At 39.8% G+C, this 15,837-nt stretch overlaps 1 protein-coding gene and 1 long non-coding RNA gene across 7 annotated transcripts in view; one reads left to right on the top strand and one right to left on the bottom strand.

Moving 5' to 3' along the window:
* Window positions 1-15,837, bottom strand: part of GRIA1 (glutamate ionotropic receptor AMPA type subunit 1) — a 229,561-nt gene that overhangs the window by 21,279 nt on the left and 192,445 nt on the right. For all 3 annotated transcript variants that reach the window (XM_001509619.4, XM_001509656.4, XM_007655322.4), the window contains exon 13: window positions 12,172-12,419. In XM_001509619.4, the coding sequence (XP_001509669.1) occupies window positions 12,172-12,419 (248 nt within the window). The remainder of the gene's footprint in view (window positions 1-12,171; window positions 12,420-15,837) is intronic.
* Window positions 1-15,837, top strand: part of LOC114806615 — a 100,240-nt gene that overhangs the window by 17,856 nt on the left and 66,547 nt on the right. Inside the window, exon 5 of one of the 4 annotated variants that reach the window (XR_005659536.1) lies at window positions 1,724-2,423. The exons of 2 other annotated variants lie outside the window; for them this stretch is intronic. This is a non-coding gene — a long non-coding RNA (uncharacterized LOC114806615). Of the gene's footprint in view, window positions 1-209; window positions 1,504-1,723; window positions 2,424-15,837 lie in introns of those variants that run through there. One more of the 4 variants, XR_005659537.1, reaches the window with a different exon arrangement.

Consider the following 15,837-nt stretch of genomic DNA (forward strand, 5'->3'; position numbering starts at 1 on the left):
GAATTCTAGTCTGTAAGTTTATAATGGCTTCAGAGTAGTGGAGTAAAGGTTATCTGCTTTGGAAAATCAACTCCACAATGTTAACTTCCAATTGAGTGTGACAGAAAAACACTATGGGGTGGTGGCAAAAACAATCATACCTAGGCAATCAAATACACAGCTAAACAAAGAGGTTGTAAATTTACTGTCCATCTTCTTTCTTGTACTAGACATGAAGGAGTAAATGAGAAGATATAGGGATGAAAATCCAGTCAGTCTTTGAAAGAGAAAAAGGGGAATACATAACTCAAGGTAAACTCTGGGAAGATGACTCTAGGGATCAGTAAACTAGGATTTACTACAAGACTCAAGTATCATTTTGGAGAACAAGGGATTTACAAATCTACTACCAAACTTTCTAACTCGAATGTCATAAGATGTGTCATATTTTGAGCATATGGGAAATGGTATCCAACCATCTGCTCAGGAAATAACCACTGGAATGTGTGAGGGGGAGATAATGCACATATTGAGCATGGAATTATTGGCTAGAGGGAAAGATAGGGAGGTGGGGGTCTTGCGTTCCACAAAGAAAGTGTGAAAGAATGCTGAAGAAATGGAGAATCCAAGTCTCTGAAATGATCTCAGAGATCTACAGTCATGGAATTATTGCACTATACTACCAATGTGAAAGATGAAAAAGCCAGTGACACAATTTTAGTATTAGCTCTAGTTTGGGCATCTCTGGAAAGTTTGAATTAGGAAAGAAGCCCAAGATTACCTTGAGATTTCTTGGCATAATCTAAGGATAAAAGTAAGGATCTAAGCTTTTGGATATAGTAGCTTATCATATAATTGGGGGAAAATAAGAGTTAGAAATCACGGGGGTACAGATTTAAGAAGACCTACTGGATGATGTCTTTAAGTATGGTAAAGATTAATGAGCTGAAGTCTGAACCTGAATTCTGAGTAAAATAGTTGTACCTCCTTTAAATAAGAGTAGAAGGCAACATCAATGAATCAGTCCAGGATGGGTTGAATGCAAATATTTGTACATAAGGAGCAAAAGAGATAGGTGCCTTGAAATGATCTGAATATTAAGAAGTTGTTGAGAATAAAAAGTGAAAAATGGCATATCTTTATTTGCAGGTTGAAAATGCAAGTAACCATGTAAAAAGTAAATTCATATTAAGTTCACTTAGGTAGAATTTGAAAGGTTATCAGTAATACCTTCTTCATATTGTTTAGGGAAGTTATTCTATGCTAAGATGGTAAATACTTATAACCTCCCTCCCGGCATAGAGTGATAGTACTTAGGACTCATTACTATGAACCATTACTCAACTCTATTTCTCACAGATGGAAAAGATAATCTCCTTGTTCTTCTGGAGTTAAAGAGAAACCTCAATTAAAATGAAAAGAATTTTGAAGTCCACTTTAGGTAATACATGGGAAGCTGAAGTTGTCTTAATCTATGAGGAAGCAGCGTGGCTAGTGGAAAGAGCCCGGGCTTGGGAGTCAGAGGTCATGGGTTCGAATTCCGGCTCTGCCACTTGTCAGCTGTGTGACTGTGGGCAAGTCACTTCACTTCTCTGGGCTTCAGTTACCTCATCTGTAAAATGGGGATGAAGACTGTGAGCCCCACATGGGACAACCTGATTACCCTGTATCTCCCCCAGCGCTTAGAACAGTGCTCGGCACGTAGTAAGCATTTAACAAATACAAACATTATTATTATTACCAGATGGCTTTCTTCCCCTTGTGATGGCACAGATTACAAAATGATGGATTCTTCAGGCACGGAACTACACTGCACAAAAAAATGTACAGGATTTGGTCTTTAGTCACTGGCTCACAAACACACCCCAGGTAAATGGTGAAACTCTGCTGTTAAGCTGGGAACCCTATTAGGAACAATAGTTTTTATAGAATGATGTCATCTTAAATGTAATTTCAGATCTTCCCCTAGTTCAGGCTTGGGCAAAATACAGTTGACAAACTGAATCCAGCCCACCAAGGGATTTACCGTGGCTCATGGGGCTGTTGATGTCTACCAGCTGTTGATGCTGCATCCATGGTCGGGGGATGGAATTGCTGGCTCAGAGGCAAGTAAGAGCCAAGATGGCTGTAAACTCACTGTGGGAAGGGAATGTGTCTGTTATATTGTTATACTCTCCCAAGCACTTAGTACAGTGCTCTGCATACAGTAAGTGCTCAATAAATATGATTGACCGACTGTAAGCACAGCTATTTCTGTCTCTCATCGTTTGTCCTCCTCGCTTGGGGCAGCAACAAGAAATGTCCAGCCTGGAAGTGTTTTGAGAAAGTGGCCCTCCAGACCAATGAATTTCTCAACCCATGATAGTTCTAATCAAGGCACTATTAATTAACCAATGGTATTTATTGAATGCTTACTTTAGGCAAAGCACTCTTCTAAGTGCTTGGGAAAGTACAACAGAGTTGGTAGACATGATCCCTGCCCACAATGAGTTTATAGTCAAGAGGGGGAGACAAACAATATAAATGGATAATTTATAATATATAATTTTTAAATATGTACCTAGGTGTTGTGGGGCTGAAGGCGGGTGATGAATACCAAAAGTGCAAAAGTCATAGGTCAAGTGCATAGATGTTGAGAAGGGAGAGGGATCTGGGGAAAAGAAGGGTTAATTGAGGAAGATGTCTTGGACATGTGACCTTACAGCTTTGAAGGTAGAGAGAGTGGTGGTCTGGTGTAAATAGAGAGGGAGGGAGTTCCAGGCCAGAGGAAGGATGTGGGAAAAGGGTCGGTGATGAGATAGACAAGAACTCCGTTTAGACTGTGAGCCCGTTACTGGGCAGGGATTGTCTCTATCTGTTACCGAACTGTACATTCCAAGCACTTAGTACAATGTTCTGCACACAGTAAGCGCTTAAAAAATACTACTGAATGAATGAAAGATTGGGACACAGTGAGCAAGTTGGCACTAGAAGAGGGGAGTGTGTGGGTGGGGCTGTAGTAGGAGATCAGTAAGGTAAGCTAGGGAAGGGTGAAATGATTGTTTTAAAGCCAGTGGTAAGGAGTTTTTCTGTGATGCAGAGGTGAATCGGCAACCACTGGAGGTTCTTGAGGAGTGGAGAGACATGGATTGAACTGTTTTTTAGAAAAATGATCCAGGCAGCAGAGTGAAGTATGAACTAGAAAGAGGAGAGACAGAGTATTGTAGGGATTTCAGTGAGGAGGCAGATGTAATAGTCAAGGTGGGATAGGATAAGTGCTTGGATCAATGTGCTTGCATTTTGGCTGAAGATGAAAGGGTAGATTTTAGCAATTTTGTGAAGGAGAACTGAAAGGATTTGGTGATATATTGAATATATGAGTTGAATGAGAGATATGAGTCGAGGACAATGCCAAGGTTATGGGCTTGTGAGATAGCACAGTGGTATTGTCTACAGTGATTGGAAAGATGGAGAGGATAGGGTTTGGGTGGAAAGATAAGGAGTTCTATATTGGACATGTTTAGTTTCAGGTGTGGCAGGACATTCAGGTAGAGAGGTCCTGAAGGCAGGAGGAATTGCAGGACTGCAGAGGAGAGAGGTCAAGACTGGAGATGTAGATGGAATCATCTGCATAGAGTTGTAGTTGGAGCCATGGCAATCAGTGAGTTCTCCAAGGGAGTGGGTGTATATGAATATGAGATCCAGAGCTGAGCCTTGAAGGACCCCCCACTGTCAGAGGGTAAGAGACAGAGGAGAATCCTGATAAAGAGACTGAGAAGCAGTGGTCAGAGAGATAGGAGAACCAAGAGAGGACAGAGTCAGTGAAGCCAAGTTTGGATAAAGTTTCAAGGAGAAGGGCATGGTCCATAGTGTCAAAGGCAGCCGAGAAGTCTAGATGGAAAAGGATAGAGTAGAGGCAGTCAGAGTTGGCAAGGAGGTTAGTTATCTTAGAGAGGGCTAATTCTATTGAGTGAAGGGGGCAGAAACCAGATTGGAGTGTATCAAGCAGAGGAAGTGGAGACAACAGGTGCAAACAACTCAATTCAAGGAGTTTGGAGGAGAATGGTAGGAAGGAGAGGTTGGCAATACTGGAGGGAGTAATGGGGTCAAGGGAGCTTTTTTCTAAGATAGGGGATACAAAAGCAAGTTTGAAAGCAGCGGGGAAGAAGCCATGGAAAATTCTACCAACATAATCTCAGATAGATAGCTAATCCCAGATCTACATGAGTAATATTGTCTAGAAACCTGAAAAGATAAAATGAAAATCTGATAAAAAATTTAAAGAAATATGTATTAGAAAATGTCCCTAAAATGTACAGTTTTTTAGACTGTAAACTTTTTGTGGGCAGGGAATGTGTCTAGCAACTTTGTTATACTGTATTCTCCCAAGTGCTTAGCACAATGTTCCACATATGCTAAGTGCTCAATAAATACACGATTGATTCCACTCTTCTGTATCATGAGCAGTTATTGTTAGTTTCCTGCTCCGGGAAATCACATTGGATGTTACAATTCAGAGTTTTAAATATGTCCCCTAAATAGTCCCTATATTCATGCTAATATCCATTATATACTGCTTTCCCCTCATTATTTGTAAATAACTCATTTATGAAATTTATTTGTAAATGAGAGACAGAAGCAGCCTGGCCTAGTGGAAAGAGCACGGGTTTGGAAGTCAGAGGTTATAATCCTGGATCCACCATCTGTCAGCTGTGTGACTGTGTGTAAGTCACTTAACTTCTTTGTGGCTCAGTTACCTCATCTATAAAATGGAAATTAAGACTGTGAGTCCCATATGGAAAAAGGACTGTATCCAACTTCACTAGATTATATCTACTCTGACACTTAGTACAGTGCCTGACACATAATGCTTAACAAATACCAGTAAAAAAAATGAAAAAAAAACCCCAACCTTATGTCTACCTGTCTCCCCCACTAAAAGCTTAGGACAGTGCTCAATAAATACAACTCACTGTTTAGTAATTCAACAGTCTGCCTGCATCAATGGAGTGAATTAATGATTATGAAAAAATGTTAACCCTCCATCTGAGGTTAAAAAGTTGGGAGTGAATTACTGGACTCATTTACCTGACATATGATTTCATTAAAGAGAAAAAAACTTCCAAACCAATTTGGTAGTTCATGGAAGAGAGCATCATGTAGTGGAAAGATCAAGGCTCTAGGAATCAGGGGACCTGGGTACTAATCCCAGGTCTGCCACTGACATGCTCTGTGACAGTGGGAAAAGTTAATTAATCTCTCTGGGCTTCACTTTTCTTATCTGTTTAATTGGGATAATAATCCTTGCCTCTCCCTCCCTTCACAGGGATGCAGTGAAAGCACAATGAGACAAGTAATGCAGGAGGAGAAATAAAAATGCTGCATTAATTCGAGGTATTACTCAACATGCACTAAAATGTGTATCTTTGGCTTAAGAAAACTAAAATTATCAACATTCTTTCTTGGTATCCTAACTATAGATTCCAGGAATGCAGATATACCACCCCACTTTGCAATAGGGTCCAATTCAATACCTCTTGATCCAGAGGTAGGCACTCAGGATATGAAAATCAAAAGTCCCCCCCATTAAAAAAAATGCTATTTGTTAAACACTCTGTGCCAGGCAATATACTAAGTGCCAGGGAAGGTACAAACTAATCAGACTGGACATAGCCCATATAATAATAATAATGTTGGTATTTGTTAAGCGCATACTGTGTGCAGAGCACTGTTCTAAGCACTGGGTAGATACAGGGTAATCAGGTTGTCCCACGTGAGGCTCACAGTTAATCCCCATTTTCCAGATGAGGTAACTGAGGCACAGAGAAGTGAAGTGACTTGCCCACAGTCACAGGAGCCACAGTATTATTCCCCATTTTACAAATGAGGTAATTGAGGCACAGAGAATAACAATAACATGATTCCACAATATATTGATTTAATATGCTCTTTTTTAGAATGATTGATTTTTTTTTTCTCCTTGGGCTAAGGATGTAAAAGTCCTGTCTCATCTCCTGTCAAGCTATGTGAGTTTACCATGCCTTTCTGATACTTTCAATATTATCTTGTTTTCTTGCGTGATGAAAAATCCTCATCTTAAAAGTACAGTTCAATCCTATGTTAAAATAGCACAAAAATTAAATTGATTTCAGGAAGTAAGGACAGTCTGGAATCCTGAAACTTCATATTTACTCCAGAGTTGACATTGAGGAACAATGGGAAGTTTAGTATGTAAAAAAGGTCACAAGTAGCATCATATTTAACTCAACCGAAAACACAATCTGTTGTGGCTGATTTTCTATTTAGATTTCCTATTGAGTGTTAAATTGAACCAAGAAAATCGCTAGTTCTGTCCATACATGCATTTATGTATATAAATATATTTATAGTGTGTAGCATGTGTGTTTTTGTGTGTAAAGACAGAGAGAGAGTGTAATATGATATGATGCTGTAATTTTTCCATGACACTTCAAAATCCACCACATGCTACTACCTGGATCACTGTCAACTTCCTATTTCTCTTTTCTAGGTTTAGAATGAATCCTATATAAATATTAGTGGACCGAAACATGCAATCAAAGGAATTGCAAGTCTGAAAATGATTTTTTGAGACAGAAAAGCTACTATTTTTGACAGAGGGAATCTTTTAGAAGGCAACAATTTAACATCTGTATTTCAACAGGAGAAAACAATATAGTGAATACAAAATTCTCAGTGCACACTTGAAACCCTGTCTAGCAGAGTGGTGCAGTTTTCTATTTTGCGAATCTCCAAGATCCATTCTTCTCACCCCTTCTACCTTCTTTTGTTCCTTTGTATTTGCATTTACTCCATCAGCAGTTATAGTAAAACTGAGATAAAAGGAGTCAAGAAATATTATTATTGATGTATTGTTTGATTACACCTTGTGTGAGCTAATCAATCTCGTATTTCATAATTTGTCAAAATTTGCAAATGTTTTCTGAGAAAATTTACAAAATGTACAAAGCAGAATGATAATTATCACTGTGATGTGTTCATCCATAACTTTCTCATGAGGCTTCTGATGAGATTTAAAGATTCTGGGGTCTTTTACCAGGTTAACTGGATGGAATAAAATGTTTAGAGGAATTATATAATTCAAAGTTTGAATTCAAAGTTCATCTCTTTGCCTGTTCATCGTATCCTCTGTGGCCACTTGTTCTACAAGTGACACATAAACAAATTGTAATTACTGCATGGGGAAGAATGGAATCTTATTATAAATTAAATCTCAGGATTGGCCTGCCGCTTGGCCCTGTCTTCCTGCCACCCTAAACTCTGGGTCTCCCTGCTATGAAGGCTTTAAATAGGGCAGCACCAGGAAGACCCTGGTGGTAGTGGTAGGGTAGCCATTTTTTGGTCTTTTTTTACCGGATAGTCTGATTTTCAACTATCCTACTCCTGTCAAGTACTAATATGGCACTGGAATTCTTTATGCTTTATGCTTTGTGTTATGCTATTTATATATTGTGGCTCAGCAGCTGAGTTCTGAGGCTCAGAAGTGACTTTCATGTTCCTGGGAAGGAACACAAATCCTCGAGAGCAGATGTGGTGGGGGGGTAAACCAGAGGCCTTCCCAGATGTATGCTCTAAGGTTCAGAGAGGTGCTCAGCAGGGTCTACAAAGTTGTGTCATTTTGTTATGCTGCATGTCCAGTATAATGCATGTGATATCGTGTGTATCTGATATCCATAGGATTGACAAACTGAATCATCAGACCAAAAATAAGAGTTGGTTGCTTCCCCCCCCCCCCCCCCATGAATTAGCATACACAATTTCTCCTGTAAATCCACCATTGCTCCAAGGACAAGTTGGTGCTTGGGCATGAGCAATTTGAGACCACCATATCTGATGAGTGGCAGAATACGGCTGGGACTCATGGGATTTGCACTGGAACCATTGTACAACTTTGCATCCCCTCAGACTTTTCCCTCCCCACCCTGCTTCCTTGCCCCGTCTCAGTCTTCTCCATGACCTGTAAAATTCTCAGGAAGTTGGGATTCCCACCCCCATTTCTGTCACTACCAGGACCACGGAACCACAACTATATAATTATGGCTTCCTAGTCCTTTTTGCCCCTCCAGTAAACCTCTTTATAAGAGGGTGACAATCATATTTTAACTAAATTAGTGACAAGACAAGATGCAACTGAAGTGCAGAAGAAACTACATGACAATTCTGTAATGAAATATGCCATGTATTTGACTGTGGTTTAAAACATCATTAGTTTTATGTTTACTAATATGGCACATAAGTACAGTAGATAAGGACCAATGCAATTACTTTTCTAATTTGGGATATTTTAAAGGGTTAAAAGTACCCCTGATTCAGGTTAATCAAAGTATATTTAAGGGGAAATAAGTCATTCCATATCTTTGTCTAGGGAAAGATGCATAGAGATTAAAACCTGTAAGTATTAAAACAGATGCACAATACTATGAACACATTTTTGAAAATTCAGGGGAAAATAGACTCTCTTGTTTAATGGGCTCTATTCTGATACAGCAAGACCAAGGCCACTAAGTTCACAGGGTTACCATGACAACAACCATCCCTTGTTATGCATTAACCATCCCTTGTTATCATCAAAAGGATAAAGTCTGATTAAGGGAGACCATTTTTCCCTGGGTCATTGTGTATTTACTCTATGCAGTTAGTTCTCAAGATAATTTTTTAAAAAGGGGCTGCTGGTCAGGGGTAGGGGGAGGTGGGGGTGGGGGGTGGAAGGGGGTGGATCTGGCTGAAAATCAGGGTTTTGTTCTTAGCTCTCCTTAAGAGCAATTTTCAGTCCTCTCCCACAGAACACAGGTCTATTTTATTTCAGGTCCCCAAGTAATTTTGGATGAATTTCTGATTATTGCTGCTAAAAGAAAAGAAAAGTCCTCAGTTTGAAAGTGGTTTTTTTTTGTTGTTGTTGTTACTTCTGATGTTAAAGGCAAGGTCCTAAAATCACTTTAAGCACACCCAGCAGTAAGATTCTTCTACTACAACTATTCTGAACCCCAACACCTATAAAAATCATAATTTAAGGCAGAAAGTTGCTCGGGTTTAGTTAAGTGTAGACAAAACTAACAAGGTGGAGTAGAAATTGGAGTAGGCCCATCCTCTAGAAACTGGGCTGAAAGCACAAAATCATTTCATACAGCTAAGTGGAGGATGGCAGATTTTGCTACAACCACCTCTATCTACCGAGAGGAGAAAACAGGCAGAACTGTTGCTTAAGTCAGTTTTAAAGAATTGAATGGAAAAAAAAAACACAACAAAACTTTAAATGGTGGCTGCATTGGAACCTATCAGTTTTAAAGATTTGTTGTTGTTTTTTTTTCCATTCAATACTTTAAAGTTGATAAGTCTCAATGCAGCCACCTTCTTGTTAAAAATGCAAAAAGCTGAATTTTACCATGTGGAATTAGATTTTTATGGTTGCCTCCAACTCTGATATTTCTAATGCAATCATTGTGAATCCCTAAATGTTCTGCATGAAATGGGTATTTGATAAGTGTGAGGAAGACACTGTTATCTTACTGTTCCAATCTGGAGAGAAGAAATTGTCTCCAACCCTGGGCGCCCACCAAGAAAATTCTAATTAGATCATAAGATTTGAAGACAGGAGGGCAACACAACTTATCTCCATATACTTAGTAAATCACTGACTCATTGTTTGCCTGTAGCTTGCTAAGTAAGTTCAGGTATTTGCATATCAACTTCCCCTATTCATTTTGCAATAAGCAGAATCTATGATGGTCATAAAAGTTGTAGTTAAGATACTGTTGAGTATCCCCTGGAAACAGTGCAGTCCATTAAGTGACGTACAAGTCACAGATGACTACCACTTTGAGGGCAGGGACTGTGTCTACCAACTCTATTACACTATACTCTCCCCATGTGGCAAACACTCAATAATCAATCTATCATATTTATCCAATGCTTACTATTTGCAGAGCACTGTATTAAACAATTGAGAGAGTGGAACATTACAGAATTGGTAGACATGTACCCTGCCCACAATATCATTGACTGAGTCCATCCACAAGAGGTTTATCCTCTGGAAATTACATTTGGTGATAACACAGATTGGGAAAAAAAGTAAACTTTATAAAACAACAACATATATAGGAGGACAGAAGACTTGTGGCTTCTGTTCCAAAGAAATAACCACTGGTCAAATGGAAATCTAGCATTTTTCCATCTAAACAAATACCACTGATTGATCTAGAATGACCAGATAATTTCTTCCCAGGACATGTTAAGGAGATACAAAGAAACACCCTGTCAGAAATTAAGCCCTCAGATGCTCCCAGGAGCAATACATGGACCAGAAAGATGGTATCGATATGAATGGTTTGGGCTGGCTTCTGCTCAATAACCTTTGGGAGCTTTGCGTGCAACCATTAGTTAGAATTAAGGATAGGCAGTTCAGATTTTACATCAGCCTGCTGTCCTAGGAGAAACCCAAAACTAAGATGGGAAGAGATGATCAAAAGTCCTGGCACATCAATAGGAGAACCTGCAATTGGAGAAACACATCTCCAGATCATTAGTAGAGGACAGGGCTTGTTTTTATTTAAAAGGAGGTTTGAAGAAGAAAGTGTGATTTACAGTGGCAGTGAAAGATCAAGAAGATGGAATAGTCTGCCACTCAAAGCAGCTGAAGCCTTGACTTTTAAGGGGGACAAAGACTCCAGAACCATCATGAAATACCTCCCTGGATTTTACTTTGATCCTGAAAATGAAATGCATTTTTCTCCTAGGGTCTATTTCAGCATCTGCCAAACCTGAAAGTTTCTCTTTCATCTATCCAATGAAGTGCACAGAAAAATGGCCAATCTCCCATTTACTTTCTTAGTTTTCCTCAGCTTTTTCCATATCCTTATACCTAAATCTGGATTCACAGGATTGATGAATAAATTACCCATCTACCCTACTACCCTATACCTCACAGCAGACGCCATGTACTTTGTACGATTACCAGGTTAGCTGAAAATGACTTGGGAGCTTGAAGGCTCTGCATAAATCTGGAAAAAGTTCATGGACATTATTGTTTATGGCCACGATGTGGTGAGCTGAGATGAAGTCTTGGCATTTGGTTACATAGCACCATGGTCAGTAGAGTGCATAGAACCATGGTAGGCTTACTTCTGGCCAAAGTCCTATTTCAAGCTTTTCCTTGTCATGGCATCCTGAAAGCCAAGCTGAAAGTCTTATATGTTGACTACCCACCTGTTCTGTGTGGCACTGGACTTTGGATTTAACAACTCATTCTTGAGGATGGGGCTTCAAGCTGCTGTTGAAAACAGTGGAGAACATTGTCTTCTCTCCCCAACATCGTCTGTCTCGGGTTTTAAGACCCGTTACTTGCTTAACAGATCAACTGGGAAAGAGTCCTTAGGTATTTCCAGTAAGAAATTCTTAGTTGACTAGGGCTGGCCCGGTCTGGTTCCATGGATGGGATGCTTTAAATAAGACTCTTCTTTTCTGACACCTAAGACCAATGTTGTTTGGGCAGTGAAAGGAAAAAGTAATTCTAGAAAAGTCATTCCAGGAAACCCATCCTCCTTGACTCACTTCTGGATTGGTATGGAAGATGAAAGTGCTACAATATATCTATATAAATTCAAAATCAGGTTTTCTTCCTCAAATGTGCTAATTAAGTCACTTGCTCAAAAAACCCCAAAAAACTGGACTTGGGAAAGCTGGTCACCTCCCATTTTCCAGAAAATAATTAGAGCTTTACTATTTCCACTTCAGTGCCATTAACCTTGCAACCAGGAGCCAAACCACTTAATTTTTCCAGTTGAATTTCATTTTTATGTCTCTTTTAAGAAAATGTCACACACTGACTTTCATGCCAAGCAAGACTTCCTTCAGTGATGGATCCTGTTCTGGACCATTCGCAGTGTCGTTGGGTGGTGGGTAGGCAGCATGCTCTGAAATCATACTCGACTATTCGTTGATGACATTGCAACATGATCAGGTGAATTGATGTCTTGCAGCTACAGTCAATTTCCAAGCACTGAGCTTGATGCATGCATTATTCCTGCTGCCATCATCAGGAGTTGAGTGGCTTAATTTCTCACGGCCCATTGGAGGCCAGGCCCCTTCTGAGGTTGGTAGTAAGATGGAAACTGAACTGTGGGTATGCAGTGAATTATTGCCCTGGGATAATAAGAGTGTGAAACCCAAGCTACTTACCTCAGTGCTGACCCCTTGGGTGTTGCAATGCCATAGCCTTTGGAATCCAAGTTACCTCCCACCTTCATGGTGTCACATGGCTTCCGCTGCTCAATGTATTCATTCATAGTGGATTCCAGAAGGTAGGCATACTTTCCCTTTGATTTCCTCACCCGGATCATCCCCTCCTCTGTGGTCCTCACAAAAACAGAGGGCTCCGCTGATTTCATGTAGGTCCACATCTTCTCAAATACAGCTATTTTCGACCTCTGCACAGAACAAACCAACCCAACTTTTGTCACCAACTGTGTTGAGAATGAGAGCCGGTGTACAAACTAACGAAAACTTGAGTGGGGCTTTATCATAATTCATGAATAAGATAAGTTTGGGATGGAAAATATGATTTATTTCTAAATATGAGTCTAATCATTCATTCAATAGTATTTATTGAGCGCTTACTATGTGCAGAGCACCGTACTAAGCGCTTGGAATGTACAATTCGGCAACAGAGAGTGACAATCCCTGTCCAATGATGGGCTCACGGTTTAATTGACTAATTAGTCTACTCTAATAACTGGTACTAGTATGTTCATAATTAGTTCCAGTGGGTCCCAAAGTACACTTAACCTGAAAATAGAGTGGTAATAAAATAATTACAGAATCTTTTAATTGCTATAAATTACATTGTTTACCAATAAAGGGAGAATTTAGAAAATTGGGTCCTAAAGATTTTCATTTTAATAAATCCAGTTTTACATAGCCCCAAGGATGAAGGTGTAGCAGCTATCTGAGGGGTTAAATATCTCCCAACCTTTTAACTATTGGTGTCCTGCAAAAGCTCAATTTTTGTTCCTCGATTCTTCTTGCTCTACACTTAAACTCCTTTGGTTTCAGCTACCACCTCTTTGTGGATGAGTCCCAAATCCACATCTTCAATCCTGACTTTTTTTTGCTTTACAATATCATATCTCCTTTACCTGCAGGACCTCTCCCCCATAAATGGTCCATTGGCATCTTAAACTTAATATGGCCCAAACTGAATTCTTAATCTTCCCTCCTAAAATTTATTTTCCCAAGTTTCCCATCGCTGCTAACACTACCACCGTTGCCCTATCTCAGGAGCTCAAAATATTGGTGCTATTTTTGACACTTCTTTGGCATACCAGTAAGCGCTCAGTAGATATCACATTGATTCTCTGTCATATTTGACATTATTCAGTTATGTATGTCCCACATTTAGTCTGCTCTAACAGTAAGGTTTACTTATTTATCATTTGTGTCTGCTCTCATTCTTTTACCTGTTTTCTATTTGGTAATTAGTGACTGTTTTTCATTCCAATTGTAAGCACTTTGTGATTCTAGACAGTTTTTAACTCCTATTTAGATCTTACATATCTTGAATAGAGCTTCGTACATATTAAGTGCAATGTAGCCCAGTGGAAAAAGCCTGGGCCTGGGAGTCAGAGACCTGGGTTCTAATCCCAACTCTGACACTTGCCTGCTGTGTGATTTTGGGCAAGTCACTTCACTTCTTAGTGTACCCAGTTCCTCATCTGTAAAATTAGGGTTAAATATCCACTCTCCCTTCCCTTTAAACTATGAGCCCAATATGGGATAGGAACTGTGTCCTACCTGATTGTTTTGTATGTACCCCAGTGCTTAGCACATAGTAAGCACTTAGCAAAAACCACAATTTAATTACTAAGTATTTAATAATAATTATGATAATGATGATCTGGTGATCTGATACTGCATGGGTTCACTGGGATTCCTGCTTCTCTCACAAGTTCCCTCTGCCAATATAGCTTAGATCTCTAGATTATAACCTCTTTGTGGGCAGGGAATGTGTCTACCAACTTTGTTTTACAGTACTCTTCCAAGTACTTAGTACAGTGGTCTATACACAGTAAGTGCTCAATAAATACCAGTGATTGATCTAATATACCTCATAGTCCAGGATCTGACATTTCCTCCTAGGTTGTTCCATGTTGCATGTGCACTCAGTTGTTCCCTTCCCCACAGGCTTATTTCAATTTTTCTGGGTATATGAAGTGTGAAAAACCTTAGAGTTTCTAGGTTGAAGCATCTAGATTGTTCTTCCTGAAAAATTGGACAACTGTCTAAACCTATTGCTATAAATCGGCCGTGGACACAATAGCCTCAAAACCGCCTAGATTCAAAATGTTGGGCGATATATAGAAAGCTGTGAAAATAGCAGTAAAGTTTATGTTGCTGGCACATTGAACATATTATGTATCTCCTAGTCAGTAGACAGCAAAAAAATACTTTAGCCTTGCCTCATAGGACCCAGTTTCTATCCTTTTCATCACTGTTAAATGAATCTATCAATCAACAGTATTCCTTAATAACCTATTGGGTGTAGAGCACTCAGCAGAAAATGGCAATAGAAGTAAAAGTCATGAGCTAATGAAGGAGACAGGCAGACAAATTGTTTATGAAGAGAGGGAGCAAGTGGAAGAAGCAGATACAGCACATAATAGAGTATGGAAAGAAAAAGAAGTCAATAAATATAGAATATAGATCACTATATACCTAGGTGTTAGGAATGGCTACTTCTACATAAGTGCTATAGGCATTTGGGGGGAATGATATGACCTGGGGTTGTGGAAATTAAGTGGGGAATTATCCCTGGATGAGATGGGAGTTCAAGAGGACTTGGCAGATGAGGAGAGTGTGATTTGAAGGGGGATGGAGTTGCAGGAAAGGGGAAGGACATGAGCAAGCATTGGAAATGGAAGAGTTGAGAGCAAAATACACTAAGGGTTATTTTGAAACAGCAAAGAATAGAGGCTGAGCAGTAAGAGAAGCAGCGTGGCTCAGTGGAAAGAGCCCGGGCCTGGGAGTCAGAGATCATAGGCTCGAATTCCAACTCTGCCACTTGTCAGCTGTGTGACTTTAGGCAAGTCATTTAACTTCTCTGTGCTTCAGTTGCCTCATCTGTAAAATGGGGATTAAGATTGTGAGCCTCACGTGGGACAACCTGATGACCTTGTATCTACCCCAGCTCTTAGAACAGTGCTTTGCACATAGTAAACGCTTAACAAATACCAACATTTATTTAAGCTGGTGAAGAGAGCAGATGTGTAAGAGTGGGTAAATTGATGGATAGCTTTGAAGCCAACAGACAGACATTTTTGCTTCATATGGAAAGGAATTGGTAGACACTGGAAGGTTTTGGATCCCTTCTTGGTTCTCTGCATCCTTCTAGACTCACATTGCTTAAAGCCATACCCACTGCCTTATCAGAATCTGACCACTGTAGAACTACAGCAGCATTACTTAATAGATTTCACTGGGGTTAATTTTTGATGCGCTATATGAGGATGAGTGACAAGCTCAGGGTGAGTTCTGGGAGTGCTGACAAAGAATTTGCCACTTTGCCCCCTACTGTCAAACTATTACTTATAGTCGGTTTAGTTGGGGTGAGAGACCATTTTTGTCTCCTCTTTCCGTGTGTGTGTGTGTGTGTGTGTGTGAGAGAGAGAGAGAGAGAGCGAGAGAGCGAGCAAGAGCGAGAGAGAGAGAGAAAGAGTGAAAGAAAGAGAGAAAAGGAGAAACAAAGAGATAGAACCCAAAGGGAAAGGGTGTGCAGAGATGAGGAGGAAGGTGATTCCGGAAACTGGGCAAAAATGATACTCATGCAGTGGGTATCAATGTTCACTCTTG

Source organism: Ornithorhynchus anatinus, chromosome X1, assembly GCF_004115215.2.
Source record: "Ornithorhynchus anatinus isolate Pmale09 chromosome X1, mOrnAna1.pri.v4, whole genome shotgun sequence".
NCBI lineage: Eukaryota > Metazoa > Chordata > Mammalia > Monotremata > Ornithorhynchidae > Ornithorhynchus > Ornithorhynchus anatinus.